Source organism: Protomyctophum bolini (assembly GCF_963924005.1).
Source record: "Protomyctophum bolini genome assembly, chromosome: 20".
NCBI lineage: Eukaryota > Metazoa > Chordata > Actinopteri > Myctophiformes > Myctophidae > Protomyctophum > Protomyctophum bolini.
The window spans coordinates 14,638,862-14,656,847 of NC_137881.1; the positions used below are offsets into that span (position 1 = coordinate 14,638,862).

At 43.4% G+C, this 17,986-nt stretch overlaps 2 protein-coding genes across 3 annotated transcripts in view; one reads left to right on the forward strand and one right to left on the reverse strand.

Moving 5' to 3' along the window:
- Positions 1-2,202: 2,202 nt before the first annotated feature.
- On the forward strand, positions 2,203-7,069 carry LOC308335213 (monocarboxylate transporter 13-like; the record flags this gene model as incomplete). The annotated part of the gene is made up of 5 exons (XM_080792224.1): positions 2,203-2,431; positions 3,072-3,215; positions 4,025-4,269; positions 4,998-5,529; positions 6,762-7,069. The coding sequence occupies 5 exons, from the start codon at positions 2,203-2,205 to the stop codon at positions 7,067-7,069; spliced, it is 1,458 nt and encodes a 485-aa protein (XP_080648350.1).
- Positions 7,070-8,343: 1,274 nt separating this feature from the next.
- The window catches only part of acap1 (ArfGAP with coiled-coil, ankyrin repeat and PH domains 1), a 28,948-nt gene continuing 19,305 nt past the window's right edge, over positions 8,344-17,986 (reverse strand). The window contains exons 17-23 of one of the 2 annotated variants that reach the window (XM_080792748.1): positions 17,029-17,225; positions 16,262-16,312; positions 14,974-15,146; positions 14,105-14,214; positions 13,211-13,321; positions 12,859-12,920; positions 8,344-9,119 (exon numbers count right to left, since the gene is read on the reverse strand). In XM_080792748.1, coding sequence (XP_080648874.1) covers positions 9,019-9,119; positions 12,859-12,920; positions 13,211-13,321; positions 14,105-14,214; positions 14,974-15,146; positions 16,262-16,312; positions 17,029-17,225 — 805 coding nt within the window. In that variant the 3' untranslated portion in view covers positions 8,344-9,018. The remainder of the gene's footprint in view (positions 9,120-12,858; positions 12,921-13,210; positions 13,322-14,104; positions 14,215-14,973; positions 15,147-16,261; positions 16,313-17,028; positions 17,226-17,986) is intronic. The other variant, XM_080792749.1, reaches the window with a different exon arrangement.

Genomic DNA, 17,986 nt, shown 5'->3' on the forward strand with positions numbered 1-17,986 from the left:
ACGTCGTTTTAACATAATTTAATGCAGTCAGACTTTTCTGTTTGGATGTATGGGTTGTCAAGGCCAGAAAGTAGTTTTTTGCCACTTAGTAAATGTTCCCGCATAACTTCCTTGTATGAGGATGATGTCAAGTGCATACCCTCTATAGCTAACACTCTTAAGATCTGCTGCAATATTATTAAACTTATTGACAGGGGAGGTTTTCATAATATAAGTTATTTTTTAATGAAACGCTATATAGTCTTCAACTGTGTTTCAAGGACAACAGATATAAGGAGTTGTGGGAAAAGGACTTGGATGTTGAACTCGATACCGAGATGTAGTCAGATTGCCTTTGAAATGCTAGGAAAATATTGTCATGTAATGGAGTCACAGAGAGCCAGTGCATGGTATTTCACAGTACCCCTTACTTTCTAAACAGAATTGGACCTCATTTGTCACTCTTAGGCTATGTGCGAAGTGTAAAAATCCTGGAAAACATTACTAAGGAGCATATCTCAATTTTCCACACCACTAAAGAGAGAACTAGGTTGTTCCTCTTGGATTTACTTATGGGACAGTTGTCTTTATCCACTTGTTACAAGTTGTTAGCGACGTGATTCATCCAATTCCAGTGGATCAGGGAGAAACCGTCAGTCACAGGTTAGAAAACATTTAAGGTTTTATTTAAAATGTATAATAATCCTTTCCTTGATCATCTCCCTGGTGATTGTACTGCAGAAAGGGCACTTCCACCACTGCTTTTCATAAATTAGTAATTACGGTAGTCATGCTTGTCTTAATTTGGGTGTGTGTGTGTGTGTGTGTGTGTGTGTGTGTGTGTGTGTGAGAGAGAGAGAGAGAGAGTGTGATATATGTTTGTAATACAACCCATGTAGTCAATTATTTTCCTTTTTGTTTTGACATCTAATTATTTTAGAAGGAGCTGTAGGTGGATTATTGTTATTATGGTAACACTTTATGAAACTCATGTCTAATGCATAAACTGCTATAAACATACATGCAGAGTTATAAACCGATTATAAAATGTTTATACAAATTTATATTAGTTATAAGCACTAGTAGTATACTTCATAATGCTTTATAACAGTAATCACAACCCATTATAAAACATTTTATAATAATGTGACTACTAAATCTCATAGGTGAAAATATCTATAAAATATTGGAGGAGAAAAAAGAAAGGGAGATACTCTTACATACAGTATAGCCTACTCTATGCAAAAACTAATATAATGGTGCCCCCTACTGGGAATTGCAAATAAAGTAGCTGTGTACTCTTTATCAGCCTACTAGCTATTCATTGATATGGATTCACCAGAGTCTGGCACCTCTACACGAAAATATAGAGTCTGATAAATGACTATCTATTGATTTGCTCCTCTGACTGTACTGGTGATGTTTGCTGAACTGTCACAATGTTCTTCACAGGGTAAAGAATAATGTTTTTTGTGCATTTGCCATTGATTAGTCACACAGGTTACAAGTAATGTTATGAGGCACAACCTCCATGTATATGGAAGATTTTTAATGTTATTAAGTTTCCTTTTCAAATATTATGCAATCCTTGCATTTTTTTTAGGTGTTTTAAGTAGGATAGATAGTTAACATGGTTCATGCACATGAAAGAGGGCCAGTGTACAGTTAGGGTGGTTATTTTAATAATTTAAATAAAGTATTAATCATGCTACTCTATATTGAACAAGTTTAGACTTATAGACTTATTAGACCCATCAATATATTATCTCCCATCTGTGCATTCTGTCTGAGAATTGTGTGTGATGGATATTATATGAAATCATAAATCTTCAACCAGTGACCACCTTATGAGGTGTGATGATTATCGCATTGAACTCTCACTACTTGTGAAAGTTTGTTAAATTTGTGATGATCTGAGAGACAGTTAAATTGAGCGTTGAGCGGCAAATGTACTATCTGTTGTACTTTGGACTTTTTAGGCTGTAGAATGTTTACCTTCCAATCAGCTCACCACTTGCTCAAACAAGTATAGGATTAAATTAGGAGGTTGAACAAGTAGTGCCGAAAACTGCTTCCATCTGTAGCTGATTTCACCAGGTAGGCCTAAGTGTTACAGTAAGTACATATTTGATGTTATTACACTGAAATGTAACGTTTAACGGTACAACATAAGAGCATAGATGTCCTGATTTCCAACATTAAATGTGTCTCTCTCTCTCAGCCATGACTAAGGCCAATCCCCAGCCAGAGGCCCAGCGTGTGGAGCCACAGGGTCCAGATGGGGGCTATGGCTGGGTGATGGTGGGGGCCATGTTTGTCAGCTACATGCTGGTGTTTGGTGTGATCCGCAGTTTGGGGGTTTTCTTCGTGGAGTTTGAGGAGTACTTTGAGGAGAGCGCCCAGGCCATCTCCTGGATCAGCTCCATAGGACTGGCAGCAGTGCAGTTCTTCAGTGAGTTCACGTCTTATTTACCTCTTAATTGTGTAAGTATTTATGCATAATTGTCTCCACCAGGCCGAAGGCATGGAGAGAGAGTATGTTTTGCACTCCGTCCGTGTGTGTCCGTCCGTCCTTCCTTCCTTCCGTCCGTCCGTTACCAGCTAATCTCTGCCAATGTTGGCCCGAACCATGCCAAACTTTGCACACACACTCCCTGGATGCCAACGACAAACCTCTACCCCAAATATTCCTCAACGGCCTGTTATAGCGCCACCATGAGGCCGATTTAGGCAAAACGCATTTCTGTAGATTACTCGTACACATTTTATCCATATTTACATCACACAATTCCGTATACACTATCTCCATTCTCCATAGTCGTTGTGTGTGTGTGTGTGTGTGTGTGTGTGTGTGTGTGTGTGTGTGTGTGTGTGTGTGTGAGAGATATGGTTGTACCCTGTGTGTTGGTAGCTGCCACATATGGTACCATAGGCATATAGTACTGAGGGATATGCTTATTGTATCATGAAGAATCTTTGTAATCTTTGTATGCTCTCTTTTGTGTGTGTGTGTGTGTGTGTGTGTGTGTGTGTGTGTGTGTGTGTGTGTGTGTGTGTGTGTGTGTGTCTGTGTGTGTGTGTGTGTTTTCCAGGCCCGCTGGGCACAGCACTGTGTAATGCGTATGGTGCCAGGCCAGTAGTAATGGCAGGGGGCTGCCTCACTGGACTGGGTCTCATACTGGCCTCACAGGCCAAATGCCTCACACACCTCTACCTCACTATGGGCGGCATTACAGGTAGAGCATCTCTCTAAACAGCACAATATTTATGTATTAATGACATGTTAACCTGTGGAAAAGTGGTTCATTATTGTGGTTGTAGAAGTTGGTAAACAACCTATTCATCATGAACCAGGTGATGCCTTCAAAATATATACAGAATACAGAAAAAAAAAACTATAATGGACTCTATTAATAATGTCTATGGAACCCAATATGTGTCCATATAGAGAAAACGATGCATACTGAGGACACATTTGACTATAGAGTGATAAAACTAGTATTGTGTGGCCACGACTGGCCACTAGATGTAACTCTCCGCTAGGCCGAAGGTGTTTTATAATACTTGTACAGATTATGTCCAACTCCAAAAATCATGCAAATCTCTACACATTATCTCTATAGTCGATTTGTCAGATCTTTCATATTCCATCTCGATTGGGTAAGATTGGCTTCCAAAGTTGCCGTTTTGTACAAAATGCCTCAAATCATTAACGCATCGGCCGAGTTTGCAGGCCCTGGGTAGGCAACCCGACCTGGTGGAGACCTGTGCACCGAGGAGCACACTTTTCTAGTTTTCATTTGGCCACAATTTGCATGAGTCGTGCGCATTAATGGGAATTAATTATATCTTGTGGCAACAAAATACTATTTTGATTTTTTTACTAATTTTAGTAAAACGTGGCCTCGATATAGTTATTTCTCTCTCTACAATATTTAGCTATCAATGATTACAGGTTACTGTGTGTGCAGTTTATGATCAAAGCCACATGCTGTGTTCAGTGAACAAGCCTCACTATACAGGAAATATATGGTCTCTCTCCTAGGTTTGGGCTGGGCACTGGTGTTCACACCAATGATGGCCACAGTGATGCGCTGCTTCACACACAGGCGCTCCCTGGCTTTGTCTCTGGGATCCACAGGCAGTGGCATCGCCTGCTTTATTTTCACCCCGCTCTTCCAGCTGTTGCTGGACACGTACAGCTGGCGGGGGTCTCTGCTCATCCTGGGCGGGCTCAGCCTCAACTTGGTGGCCTGCGGTGCACTTATTCGTCCCCAGGGAGGTTCTAAGGTGGGGCAAGTTGCCAGGCTTAACTGGTGGTGGTTTATTTTAGTACAAAAAGAAAGAAAATAAAATGTAGGGGAATTTGTTAGTAAAAAGAATAACCTTTCAAGTTGGAATATAACCATCATGTTTTGCATGTCTGAGGACTGTACTATATATACTGTAATGGTGGAGAAATTAGTTTGGTCCAAAAGCATGCATGCATATCAATATGAAACAAACTGACCATGCCTCTTGTTCTACATCACACAGCTCCTGAGATATGACTGATTGATTATGTTGGCTAATCTTAACCTTGATTGTGACCTAGTTAGTTTATTCACAGACAGCAGCGATTATAATACCCTGTCTGTCACATATTGCTGTGGACAGGATAACCATATGGAATACATGCACATGATAGCAGATCTACAACATCATCTAGCTTACAAGTTACAACACATCAAATGAGCTATATACTGTATATCCGGTGCACAACACGATGTACTTATCAAGTATAACTCAGGCTTTACTCAATTGGCTCATTTATGTTTGGTTGGTCAAGGTATTCTGCTGTCTCTTCCTTTAAAGCTGCTGAAAGAAGAGATTGATGAAAAACAAAAAAACAAGCAAAACTGTACAAAATGGACCATCAAATGTTTTGATGATGACTGTACAGGTGAGAATATGCAAGTTATTGGTTAAATATATTAATGGAATGTAAAATGTGCCTTCTCCCCCTATCATCCTTCCAGACAAAGACAGAGTCCAAGTCTTCGTGTTCTGCCTTCCTGTGGAAGGTCTACTCCTACCTGGAGTTGTCGTTGCTCTTCGAGAGGCCTTTCGTCACCTACTGTGTGGCTGTCACTCTCCTCAACACTGGCTACTTCATTCCTTACATCCATCTGGTGGCCCACGCCCGCCAGGTGGGATTGTCCGAGTACCAAGCTGCCTTCGTCATCTCTGCCACCGGCGTCACTGACATAGTGGGCCGCGTGCTGTCGGGATGGTCCGCGGACCTGGGCCGGATGCGTTTGATTCACTGGCACACTCTGTGGACGAGCCTGACAGGCGTGGTTATTGTGATGCTGCCCGTGGCGACGCTGGGAGGTTCCTACGCTGGTCTGGTGGTGTTCAGTCTGGCATATGGCTTCTGTGCAGCAGCTCTGAGCCCAATAATCATCACTGTGGTACCTCAGATTACAGGCATGGATCGCATGGTGGGAGGCCTGGGGCTCCTGATGATTATTGAAAGCAGTGGCGCACTCCTGGGGGCTCCGCTGTCGGGTGAGTGCACAATCGTGGTTTTCTAAATATTCAGTAAACGATTTGATTAAACATATTCATGGAATTGCTGGCTGTGTGACAATAGAGGTAAAACACCACCTACCACTCAGAGGCCATGCAGGCTCCATTCCTTAGCAGTGGTACCTCTGGCTTGGCTGGATGATCCAGAGACACAGTTGGCATAACTGGGCAGCCAACCGGATTGTGCTCCGGATTGAGCCTACAGGTGGATGCTGGCTTAAACCCTGCACTCCACACCAATGATTCGCCATGGAACTCCTTGCAACATGCAACTACTTGAAATTACTTGCAACCCCCAATGGCAGTTGCAAGGAGTGGTTTGGTGCGCTTGTCCTTAAAACTGTTTTGTTGCAAGGAGTTGTGACTAGTGGCATTGGTGCTGTACAGGGGAGACGAGAGCAGCAGCAATAAGCAGTTGCATTTAATAATAATAATAATAATAATAATAGCTCAAATTTATATAGCGCTTTTCTAAATACCCAAAGCGCTTTACATGGGAACACTAGGAACAGACTTTATTAAGAAAAAAAACAAAGCAAAACATAACAGATACAACAACAGTACAGGGTTAAAAAGATAAAAGGATAAACGAGACCTCAGCTGGGGAAAGCTATCCTGAAGAGGTGGGTTTTGAGTGAGGTTTTGAAAGAGAGGAGAGAGGGAGTAACTCTGAGATGGTTAGGGAGTTCATTCCAGAGTTTGGGGGCCGAAACATAGAAGGCCCTGTCCCCCCCAGATGCGGTACTTGGCCTTGTGGACCTTCAGGAGGTTGGCTTCACTGGCCCTGAGGGACAACAAAACAAAGATCTAATACTTTTGAGAGCCAAATTTAATAAATGATCTACTGCGTGCTATAGCTGCAGGAATACTTCATGTGCTGTACAGTAAGGGATACTTCATTATACACTGCTTGCATTATGTGTGGCTAAAACATTGTAATCACTTCTGTGATTACAAAGGCCAAGCGGTCAACAAATAATTAATCACAATCTGTCAATGAACGCAAAACAAGAGATGATTGTAGAGTAGAGGCCCAAAAAGGTAAACATTTATCCTTTACATTTTTTTTAAAACAGCCATGAGACTTCCAAATCAGGAGTTAAAAGTTAAGGTAAAATATTTGTAAGGCATCTCTACGGTGAAATATATTTCCTTTCCTATCTTCCTTCTCTCATTGGTTCTCATGTTGTCTGTTTTATCTCTCTCCAAAGGATTCCTAAAGGACTATACAGGCAGCTACCTCGCCTCCTTTGTGCTCGCTGGTAGTTCCCTCCTCCTGGGAGCCCTGGTCATCGCCACTCTGCCACACTACTTCTCCCGCACAGACCCGCCCCCTCCTCGGAAATGTTCCACTGACAGCAAAAAAGAGGCTGAAAGTGCAGAATCTTCTGGACTGATGGATAATCATCCTGCACCCGACCCGGATAAACTGTACCCTTTGGAGACCATTTCCTATTCGGAAACCCTTCCAAGCTTTGCTGAAACACTCCCAGACCAGAATCACAGTCTGTGCTCCTAAACTAAAGCAGGAGCTGAAGAATGAATTTGAGTGGCTGAATGGCCCATGACCTAGTAGTGAATGTAATGCATTCACTAGGTGATTATCTTTGATAATCATGTTTGGGACCATATTGCTCATAAGTCCAACAGAGCCATGTAGCCTACTTCAGTTGGGCCCATGCATTAATGTGCTCTAACCTTTGATGCAACCACCAGGCCAGGGACAAAGGCTAGCAATGCTTAGATGCCTGTAGCCGTTCCAAATACCTGCGCTGGGTACAGGATTGGACGTTTTCTCTTTTTTGAGGGGCACTAGCCCCTCCTATGTCCAGCTTTGAGGGTATGTCTAAACACAAACAAAACACAACACAAAAGTGTGTAAACACAAACATTGAAGACAAAAGTGAGGACGCAATTTGAATTTATTTGTATTGTATTTTTATTATTTGTTTTGGTATTTCATCTTATTAAACAATAGAGAAAGGAAAAGGAGTGTACAAAAGTGTAGACACAGGCCACTAGCTGGATCCAAGATTTTTTGGCGTGTGTCCTGTTTCCACAAATACACAATACTGTATGAATGTGATGTACGCACAAACTGGTTGAGCCACCAGTGAGAATGTCTGCAGATGTGTATATTTATCCTTGTGCCTGTTGGAGAGGGCCTTCAGGCTTCCTAGCATATAGCCCTGCTCAGCCTCTTGGATTGTATGACATGGGGAAATGTGTAACCTTTAGGGATCAGACTCGCCTCACACTCCCTAAATGAGTCAAAACTCCATATATCCTATGTAGCCAACTCGTACTAGGTACTCATACATCACATGCACATGACATACACATAGCACATCACTGCAGGCCTTAGTGTGCTTACAATACATGCACTACAGGTTTGCATGTACTGCTTGTAGTCGCACGCACACATCTACAGTATACAAGTTACTGTCTGAGTTGAAAAGACATTCACGAAGTGGAGAACATCGGGTGAGTTTTTGTAATAATTTGATGTCTAACTAAAATACCAATCATAGAAAATGTGTTTTCCATTGATATTTCTAAATGTCACTAATGTTACTTCAAAGTGCTAGCAGCTAGGGTTAGCAGATGATCTGATGTAAGACACCTTTATGTGAACAGAATAACGAAATAGTGCCCCCTACTGGAAATTGTAAAACATTGACATCACAGCTTTGTGTTGACACTATCATTTAATTCATGTTATACTGCAGTATACATTTAGTTAAGTATCACTTATACAGGTATGTTAAGAACTGTACCACTCTACACAAAAGGAAGTGTACAACTGAATTTTATTTCTTCATTAGATACAAGTCTACAGCATCTGGTATCTGAGACAAAAAAAGTAGGAAACAATATAATATAAAATAATCCATAATTAAAACAATCGTAATACTTTAGAGAAAAGGTATTTCCAAAAAGAATTACTCCAAGCGCCAAACGGAACAAAAAGCATTTCCCTTATAAAAAAACAAAAGAAACATAAGGTAGGAATTATGGACAGATTTCTGGTGTTAACCACTAGCTACACATAAAGACACCACATGCTGCTCTCTCTCTCCTTTAACTATTCCAATGTTCCCACTTGGGCAAATTGTTCTCATCTTACGAGTAAACACAAAGAATTTACTGTTGGATTGTTCCGCCCCAATGAAGTCAACGCCAGCTGAGCTATGAGCTAACATGTGGCTGATGGCCAAGAGTGTGAGTGAGAGTGTGCGTGTACGTGTGTGTGTGTGTGTGTGTGTGTGTGTGTGTGTGTGTGCGTGCACGTGTCTGTCTTTATGGCTAGACGGAAACCCCAAAGGCATGTACCACCATGTTTTTAATGTGTATGTGAGTGCTTGTAAGCAGATGTGTATTAGGACGTATGCGGGAAGTATGAGCGTGGTACACCTGTGTGTGTGTGTGTGTGCGTGCGTGCGTGCGGGGGGCTCATGGCAGTATAGGTTAGCTCTTGGGGCCTGCGCTTTGGCGTCTGTTGAGCTTCTCTGGGTTGTTTGAGGCCATGTGGGAAAAGTCCCTGAAGATGTCCTGATATGTGTCATCACCTGTAAGAGACACGAGAGGAAAAGACCCGGAAGTTAACGTAGTTCAAAGCAACGTCGGCCATATAAACCCATCGAGACCAGATTCTACAAAATAAACATCATGAAAAAAATGTTTTATGGTCAGTGGTTCTCAAACTACCTGTACTTCATGTCAAGGACCCCAAAAATGTTATGTAATTGGCCGCCGACCCCCCATCTGAAAATATGTTGTTTCAAGGACCCCCCCCCCGGATGCAAATATTTTAAAACAAATAGTTTCAAATAATGGTTAAAGTGGTTAAAAGCTATCAGGTGACACGGATGTCCTCAGGTCTAAATGGGTTAAAGCTAATGATACTGATGTCATGAGGGGATGCCCCCGATACATGCCAGACACACATGTTGGGTTTTAAATGCACTGTTCAAGACACCAGAATGTACAAACTGAATAATATGGTCTGTTCCACACCCTATGGCAGGGATACTCAAATAGATTTACCTGTGGGCCACATTACAAAAATGGCAAGGGGCCAGGGGCCAGTAGATAAAATTACGACATTAATGATTTTCCATGATTTCCATTTCCACCATTTCCGCAATTTCCGCATTTCCGCAATTTCCATTTCCACCATTTCCGCAATTTCCGCAATTACAATTTCCGCAATTTCCATTTCCATTTCCAACTATTAATGGCAGCTGGGTTTCATCATTCAAATAAAATAGAATTCTGTCCGTTTAGCTATAAAATGATGTCAGGGAATAGGGATACACAGTATATGTCTTTCATTTGCATTGCATCTCCCCCCCCCCCCCCCCCAAGCTTTTATTTTCGTTCGAGTAATAGTACAACTCTAATAGTATTACTTATAATAATGTAATTAAAGATAACTTCATTCAGATTTATTTATTTTTATTTCATTTTCCAGATTTTTTTTTCTTCTTTTTTTTAGATTTTCATTGGTGGGCCAGTCATAATGGTCCCGCGGGCCTGATGTGGCCCGCGGGCCTGAGGTTGAGTATCACTGCCCTATGGTATAAGAAAAGATAATGATCCCTTTGTGCTGTTTTTCTTTCCTTATGTAACCTCAGGCGTAGCACAGCATACTCGCAACATACACATCATTCATCGATTCAAAGCCTGTGAGTTAATGCAAACTATTTTATGAACTATTTAAAACTTTCTAGCCCTAAGGCAAACAAAGCATGGCAAACATGAATGAACACATGCATGCACGCACACCCACACAGTACCTCATAAGATGCAGTGGGGGGCACACTTTGCAAGCAGATGAGACCAGTTGGAGCGACTCAGTGGACAGAGGGCATAGGCACGTGTACGGTGCATGAGCAAACACACACACACACACACACACACACACACACACAAAGCACAGCACATCAAATACTGACCAGCAGTGTGTACTGTGACAAAAAAAGCATAATTTGTCCATTCCTTCATGAGTGTTTTTTATTTCAGTTGACTAGTGTTGACAAAGAACAACTCCAATTTCAGTTTACCTCATAGGAAGCAGAGGAGGGGCCTTAGCCCCTGGGAGTTCTCGTGGAGGAATGGATGCTTTGCAGCATGAGAACATCACCCCGGTAACAATAACAACGTTGTGAACAACCTCGGGTTCAAGAACAGCAGTAAGCTCTTTGAAGCCTGATTTACACTTTGTCACACAACGGTGTCACATGCTGAAAATATACCCGATGTGCAATTAAGCTGAAAAGCTCACAACTGAGCTCGTACGTAGGTTTTGTATAAATTAGGCATTAGAATTTGTTAGATTCAGCGTGAGCTGCAGGTTCTCAACCTTTTCAGGGCGCGACCCCCCAAAATAATTATATTTGAACTGGGGACCCCCCCCCCCACCCTGACAAGGGCCTGGGTAGGGAGAGAGCACGACTATCCCCACCCTGACAAGAACTTGGATAGGGAAAGAGAGCGAATCCCCACCCTGAGATAGGGGATAGGGAGAGAGAGCAACTCCCCACCCTGAGATAGGGGATAGGGAGAGAGAGCAACTCCCCACCCTGACAAGAACTTGGATAGGGAAAGAGAGCGAATCCCCACCCTGAGATAGGGGATAGAGAGAGAGAGCAACTCCCCACCCTGAGATAGGGGATAGAGAGAGAGAGCAACTCCCCACCCTGAGATAGGGGATAGAGAGAGAGAGCAACTCCCCACCCTGAGATAGGGGATAGAGAGAGAGAGCAACTCCCCACCCTGAGATAGGGGATAGGGAGAGAGAGCAACTCCCCACCCTGACGAGGACTTATAGGGAGAGAGAGCAACTCCCCACCCTGACAAGGACTTGGATAGGGAGAGTGAGCGAGTGCATTCTCCGGCAGTGGCGTAAGACATGGCATCGCCCTGTGGATAGGAGTTGAGGCATTACATTTAGATTGACTCCAGATAAATATTGACTTACAATTTTTGCCTCTTTCTTCAATTTGGCCAACCTGTTGTTGATTACTTCTTTCTTTTTGTATTAAAGAGGTCCTTCAACTGTCACTTTACTGTCATCTGAGGACCCCCCAAAAAATCATGTGTGGGGACCCCCCTGGGGTCCCGACCCACAGGTTGAGAACCACTGTTCTAATAGAGAAAAAAATTAAAACGCCTGTGGCCATTAAACGGGTGAAACTCATCACTATTCACAGAATAGCGGGAAAATACAACATAATTCCATCCTTGAGAACCAAAACCCTGCATTAAAGTTACCTTACATCTGTCATACATTGAATCTTTATATTCCATGTACTTAAGTTCTATATAAGACAAAAATGAATGGAAAAATATCTATTTCCAATGGTGGCCTGCACACTTTTACTGTTCTGTACTTTACATACAGTACATTATAAAGATCACAGCAAAGTCGAATCAACACATAGTATTTTACTGCGTATATATTAGAAAACAACAGGCCTATTGTAGGCTTTTTATAATATGTTGAACATCACGACTCAACATTCCCTTTTGAGGTTGTAGTATAGAGAGACGGACTCTGTCATAAAGTGATTTTGTAGTATGTATGCAGAATCTGTTCATAAAGTGCCAGACATTTGTTCTTCTGCAAAGTGCAACGTGGAGAGTCCCTTTTACACCCTTTTGTCCCAAGAAAGACTACTGTACTGTCTTTGTTATTAGACCCCGCCACCCATTGTACGGAATCTCTGGGAAATCCGTTTCAAGCCCTTCTTTACAAAGCATCATATTTCTGAGTGCAAATTCCCTTTCTCTGTTTTTTCGGAACGGAAATACAAGCCTCTTCTGGACTCGTAATTATGAGTTTATTTTCACTGACTGATGTGGCTGAATAAAGGCCATTGTTCGGCATTGTGTTTATGTTGGACCCGAATGGAAACAAGACCGCAAGGTCTTTCTTCGGTGCTGTCCTTTTGGACCAATGTGCTTGACTGTACCCTGTACACCGGTTTGCATTTTATTGACTAATAAAATGATCAATTATCAAAAAGAAAAATGATCAATCAATCAATCAATGTGATGGGGTGCAGCTTGAACAATGCCCCATCCCTCAGCCTCCATCAACTACACCTCCCCAGCACCCCCACTACAGTGCCCAGCCACTAATATGGTTCTTTAAAGCCTGCAGGCTTTTCCTGGTTTGGCCCACTGTCCCGCCCCCTGTCCCGCCCCCTGAACCACATGATCCCTGAACGCCCGAGAGACCTGATTGGTCGTACGCTCCTGTCCCGCCCCCCGAAGCCCCACATCCCTGAACCCCCGAGAGACCTGATTGGCCGTACGCTCCGTCCATCTCCCTCATCTCCTTGTTCATCTTGGCAATCCGCAGCCTGATAGGAATGACAGGAGAAGAAAAAAAGAATGTTTAAAAAAAAAAGTTACTGTAAATCATTGTTGACATATTATCGGGAGATGACCTATGTTCCCCAGGTCCTATAACAGTATATGTTCCCCAGTGTCAATATTCTGTTAACACACATTATGCCATAATGTGTCTGTTTACATTATCTAACTAGCTAGCCTGCTAACATTACCTATAGCCAGCGGTGCACATTATTGGTGCGCATGCGTCGTCAAAACGTTTGCCAACACACAACACACACACATGAACACCACTCACAGAGTAACAATGTCGGCGTTGGCGTTCTCCACTGCGATGGTGATGGGGTCGTTTTGGTTCTTGTCTTTGGCGTTGTAGTCCGCTCCTCGCTTCAAGAACAGACAGACTAACCTGGAGGAGCACAGAGATATGCGTTAAGTCAGTGGTTTTCAACCATTTTCATATCAAGGCCCATTATTTCTTCGGCATTTGAGCCACGGACCACCCTTTGATGACCCAAAACTAAAGAATATTTTGTTTATCGTTGGATAAGATATTGTCCACAATTCCATGCTGTATTAATGTTGGTACCATTAGGAGAGATAACAGGCAAAACGTTGATCAAAATAACAATTATTTTACATTCCCTAATTGTTTAGACTTCTTGTAATTAAGTAATGCAGATGTTGTTTTACAATAATGTAACTCTTGAGAGGGTCCATTTGGTTTCATTTTACGCTCTCAAGAGTTAAAGATCTAGAAGGGTCCATTTGGTTACAAACTTTCCATCATTTAGCTGGGGGCCACCTGGAATCCCCTCAAGGACCACTGGTTGAAAACCAGTGTGTTAAGTGTGGTTGTGTGTGAATGTGTGTGTGTGTGTGTGTGTGTGTGTGTGTGTGTGTGTGTGTGTGTGTGTGTGTGTGTGTGTGTGTGTGTGTGTGTGTGTTACCCTGTGTGGTGGCATGGTGCAGAGGTCCTTACCCTGTGTGACCCAGTGTGGTGGCATGGTGCAGAGGTCCTTACCCTGTGTGACCCAGTGTGGTGGCATGGTGCAGAGGTCCTTACCCTGTGTGACCCAGTGTGGTGGCATGGTGCAGAGGTCCTTACCCTGTGTGACCCAGTGTGGTGGCATGGTGCAGAGGTCCTTACCCTGTGTGACCCAGTGTGGTGGCATGGTGCAGAGGTCCTTACCCTGTGTGACCCAGTGTGGTGGCATGGTGCAGAGGTCCTCTCGCGTTGCTGTCAGCCTGGTTGACGTTGGCACCGTTCTGTAGCAGGAACTCGCAGGCTGCCAAAGCATTCTGGTTGGTTGGGGGGCGGGGCGCACAGCAATTTACAATTTAGGCATTTAGCAGACTTTGAATTCATAGCGATTTACAGTAAGCAAGAGCAAAAACATGGTAATACATCAAATACATAAAAATAGTCATCATGAATCATACATAAGCTATAAGAATTAAGAACGTAACAGTGGAATATCTATATAATGAAACTATGCATATACACTAGAGTGCTATGCTATGTCTACATAAAATGCTATTTAAGTTATATAAGTTGAGCCTTTGCATATGCCTGTAAGGTCTCACACACAGAAGGAGTGATAAAGGCCAGGATGTAGTCAAGTGTGGAATGAATGAATGTGCTACAAGATATCTTATCTGTTCTCTCTCTCTCTCTCTCTCTCTCTCCCCCTCTCCCAAACCAAATTCCTAACATGTTTACATGTCATGGCAATAAAGGCTTCTGATTCTGAAACACGGTGAAATAGCACGGAATTGCAATTCCGTACATACACCTAGAAAATACCTAGAAAACCCCAAAATCCATACACTGAAATCCTCCCCATATAGGGGCTCCGTCTCTACCGAACTTGAGCCACGGGAGACACCACCGAGAGTTGCCGTGTCGAGCGTTGCGAAGTTCGGTAGAGCCGACTCAGTCCCGTCCGAGTATGTAACCTGATATGGCGTGTATGTATGTACGGAATTGCAATTTCAGTGCTATTTCGCCGTATTTCTGTGAGATGGGGTTGCTCTCTATCTCCCTCTCCAAAGCCTCACCGCTGACACTGCTTGTATGAGTGGCGTGCTGGACTCTTCGTACACGTTGACCCAGTTGACGTTGGCTCCGTGGGCCAGGGCGTCGGCCATGAAGGGGAAGTTCTGCAGGGCCACCGACCGGTACAACAGCGCCCCCGGGTGGAGACCACTGAGGTCCTCGTCGCTGTCCTCCTCTGGGGGGAAAGGGAGGGGAGGGGAGTCAGGGGACATGGGGACATGGACAGAGTCTGTTCATTAGCTAAAACCGTGTTTTTGTGAAGCACAACCTGCGGTTCTTGACATCACCCATGTTCTCGCATAGCAAAGGTAAACCATACCTGTCAACATTAGGCTGTGAAAAAGAGGGAGAGTTTCTGGGGTATCTGCAAATGGTCATAATGCCCCCGCCAGGCCGCCACATGACCCTACACCAGTGGTGGAAGAATTACTATGATCTTTTTCTTAAGTAAAAGAAGAAGTACCACAGTGTAGAAATGCTATATAACTGCAGACATCTATTTTTTCATCCAAATGTGTGCCTCTCAGGGGTGGCCCGTCAGGGGGAGCTGGGGGTGCGGCCGTTCCCCAGCTTGGGAATCCAGGGGCCCCCTAGGGGGCACGGGACTCCGGGGGGCCCGGCCTTCCAGCTGCAGCTACGAGAAGCAGGCAGGAGGCCCATTCAAAGCATTATCTCAGGGTGCTACAAATGTCTACCAACGTCCTGTAGGTAGAGAATAAAACTAGTGTTGACTAATCATTACAAGTGACTCTTATTTTGAAGAGGAAGAGGAAGTCCATTTCAGTTGTAGTCAAGCTGCCATGACAAGTTGTTTTGATTCCGGCAAGCGCTATAGCTACAAGTGGTAAACAAGTACCCACGTGGATTAAACACAAGCTTTAAGCCAAAGTTCATATATTTACTATATGAAAACCATGCATATCTGTGACTTAAACAATGTACACACTTTGGAAGTACGTTAAACATGGAACCTCTGCGGCATTAGGTGAGTAGAGTCAACAGGTACAGTACAGTACTGTCACTGCCTGCAACAATGTTAAGTTGACTTAGCCTGCTTTTATCATGCCCTGAAATAGTGCTTATACTTGCAAGTGTTTGTCCGCTGTGCACTGTGGTGCTGAACTCTTAACTGGTTTGAATTTGTGTGATAAAAAATGCATTAGCCAAGGCTTGTAAGACCCGCAGTTGCAGGGATGTGTTTGTTTCAAACCCCCCGGCATTGACTTGTTCTGTCAGTGGTGCCTCTGTGTGTACCTGTGTGTACAGTGGCATGTGTGCATTGCATCTCACCTATGTGAATGCCTGTATTGTTCTTTTGGACAAGGTCACTGCTGCTTAGCCCTAAGGGTCACAGAGAGAGAGAGAAATAGAGAAAGAGAGTCACGTGGTGTTCCTCTGGCGATTGTTTGTCCTGCTGTGCTGCACACACACACACACACACACGCAGCACGCTACCCCTAGGTTTAGGGATGGTGTGTACAGTATGTGTTTTGTAGTGATGTCAGCAGGAGGGAGTGAGTGGTGAATAACACATTTTACGGTGCCATAGTGTGTGTTACACACTAGCACACAGTGTACATCTGCCTTGTCTCTGGCTTTACATGCACACGTCAGGCTTCAGTGAGTGGTTCTTTACATGCACACGTCAGGCTTCAGTGAGTGGTTCTTTACATGCACACGTCAGGCTTCAGTGAGTGGTTCTTTACATGCACACGTCAGGCTTCAGTGAGTGGTTCTTTACATGCACACGTCAGGCTTCAGTGAGTGGTTCTTTACATGCACACGTCAGGCTTCAGTGAGTGGTTCTTTACATGCACACGTCAGGCTTCAGTGAGTGGTTCTCAAATGTTTTCGTGTCAAGGAGCCCAAATTATGCCAAATGTATTTGGCCAGGGACAGCCATCTGAAGATATATTTATTATATTATGCCACAGACCCCCAAACACAGAAATAGCAGATACAAGCTCACAAGGTGTCACATTCACGACACAATGAGCTTGTAGATTGGCCATTTTCAACTTTGAGAAACACAGCCTTTGACCATGCTGGTACTGTACCTGTGAGACGGGGCAGGGTGGCACTGCTGTTGGGCTTGGGTTTGAGTGCCGGTCGAGGCGCGGTGCGGTTCTGCGTGGAGGCCCGGCTCCTTTGGGCACTGGAACGTTGCAGTGCGGAGCTCCGTCCCGCCTCTGGGAGCTTCTGAATGAACTTCTTCTCCACATACTTGGAGCGGATCCATGATTCCTTGTCACCTCTGAGAGATAGAGAGAGAGAGCACAAGAGGGTGGGGGTATTGCTTTGCTTACTAGTATTGCTTATTAGTATTGCTTACTCACGTTATGCTACACCAGTGGTTTTCAACCCTTTTCATATCAAGTCTCACTATTTATTCTGCATTTGAGCCACATACCACCATTTCATGACATTTAGCCTCTCAGACCCAAGACTTCTAATATTTTGTTGTCGTTTGGATAAGCTTTTGTCCACAAATTCCATGTTTTATTGATGTTGGTGGAAAAGCAGATGTAGTCCGCACAATGTTTAGCAGCTCCCAATGCAATTTTATTTAGTTAAGGATGACTTGATGATTTGTCATCCTTAACTAAATAAAATTGCATCCTCAGCACATGCAAGTATTTTTTTAGATATGCGTACATTCTTTTGGATTCTATTTGTACTGATGTTGGTACCATAGGAGAGACAACAAGCAAACATTGATCAAAATATCAAATGTTCTCTTTAATTGTGTAGACTTTAAGCAGATTCAATTCAGAATTCATTTTACGCATGAGTTCAAGTCCGTTGCTCTCCCCTTGTCCCCCATATATGGGGACTAGGTTGGTGAGGGTGTGTAGAGCCCAGGATCACATTAGATGATTGACACAGGGGTGAAAAATGGGTTACAAAATAGTGGGATAAAAAAATATAAAAGAGAAAATAATTCATTTTACGCTCTCAAGAGTTAAAGATCTATAATTTGGTTACCAACTCTCCATCATTTAGCTGGAGACCACC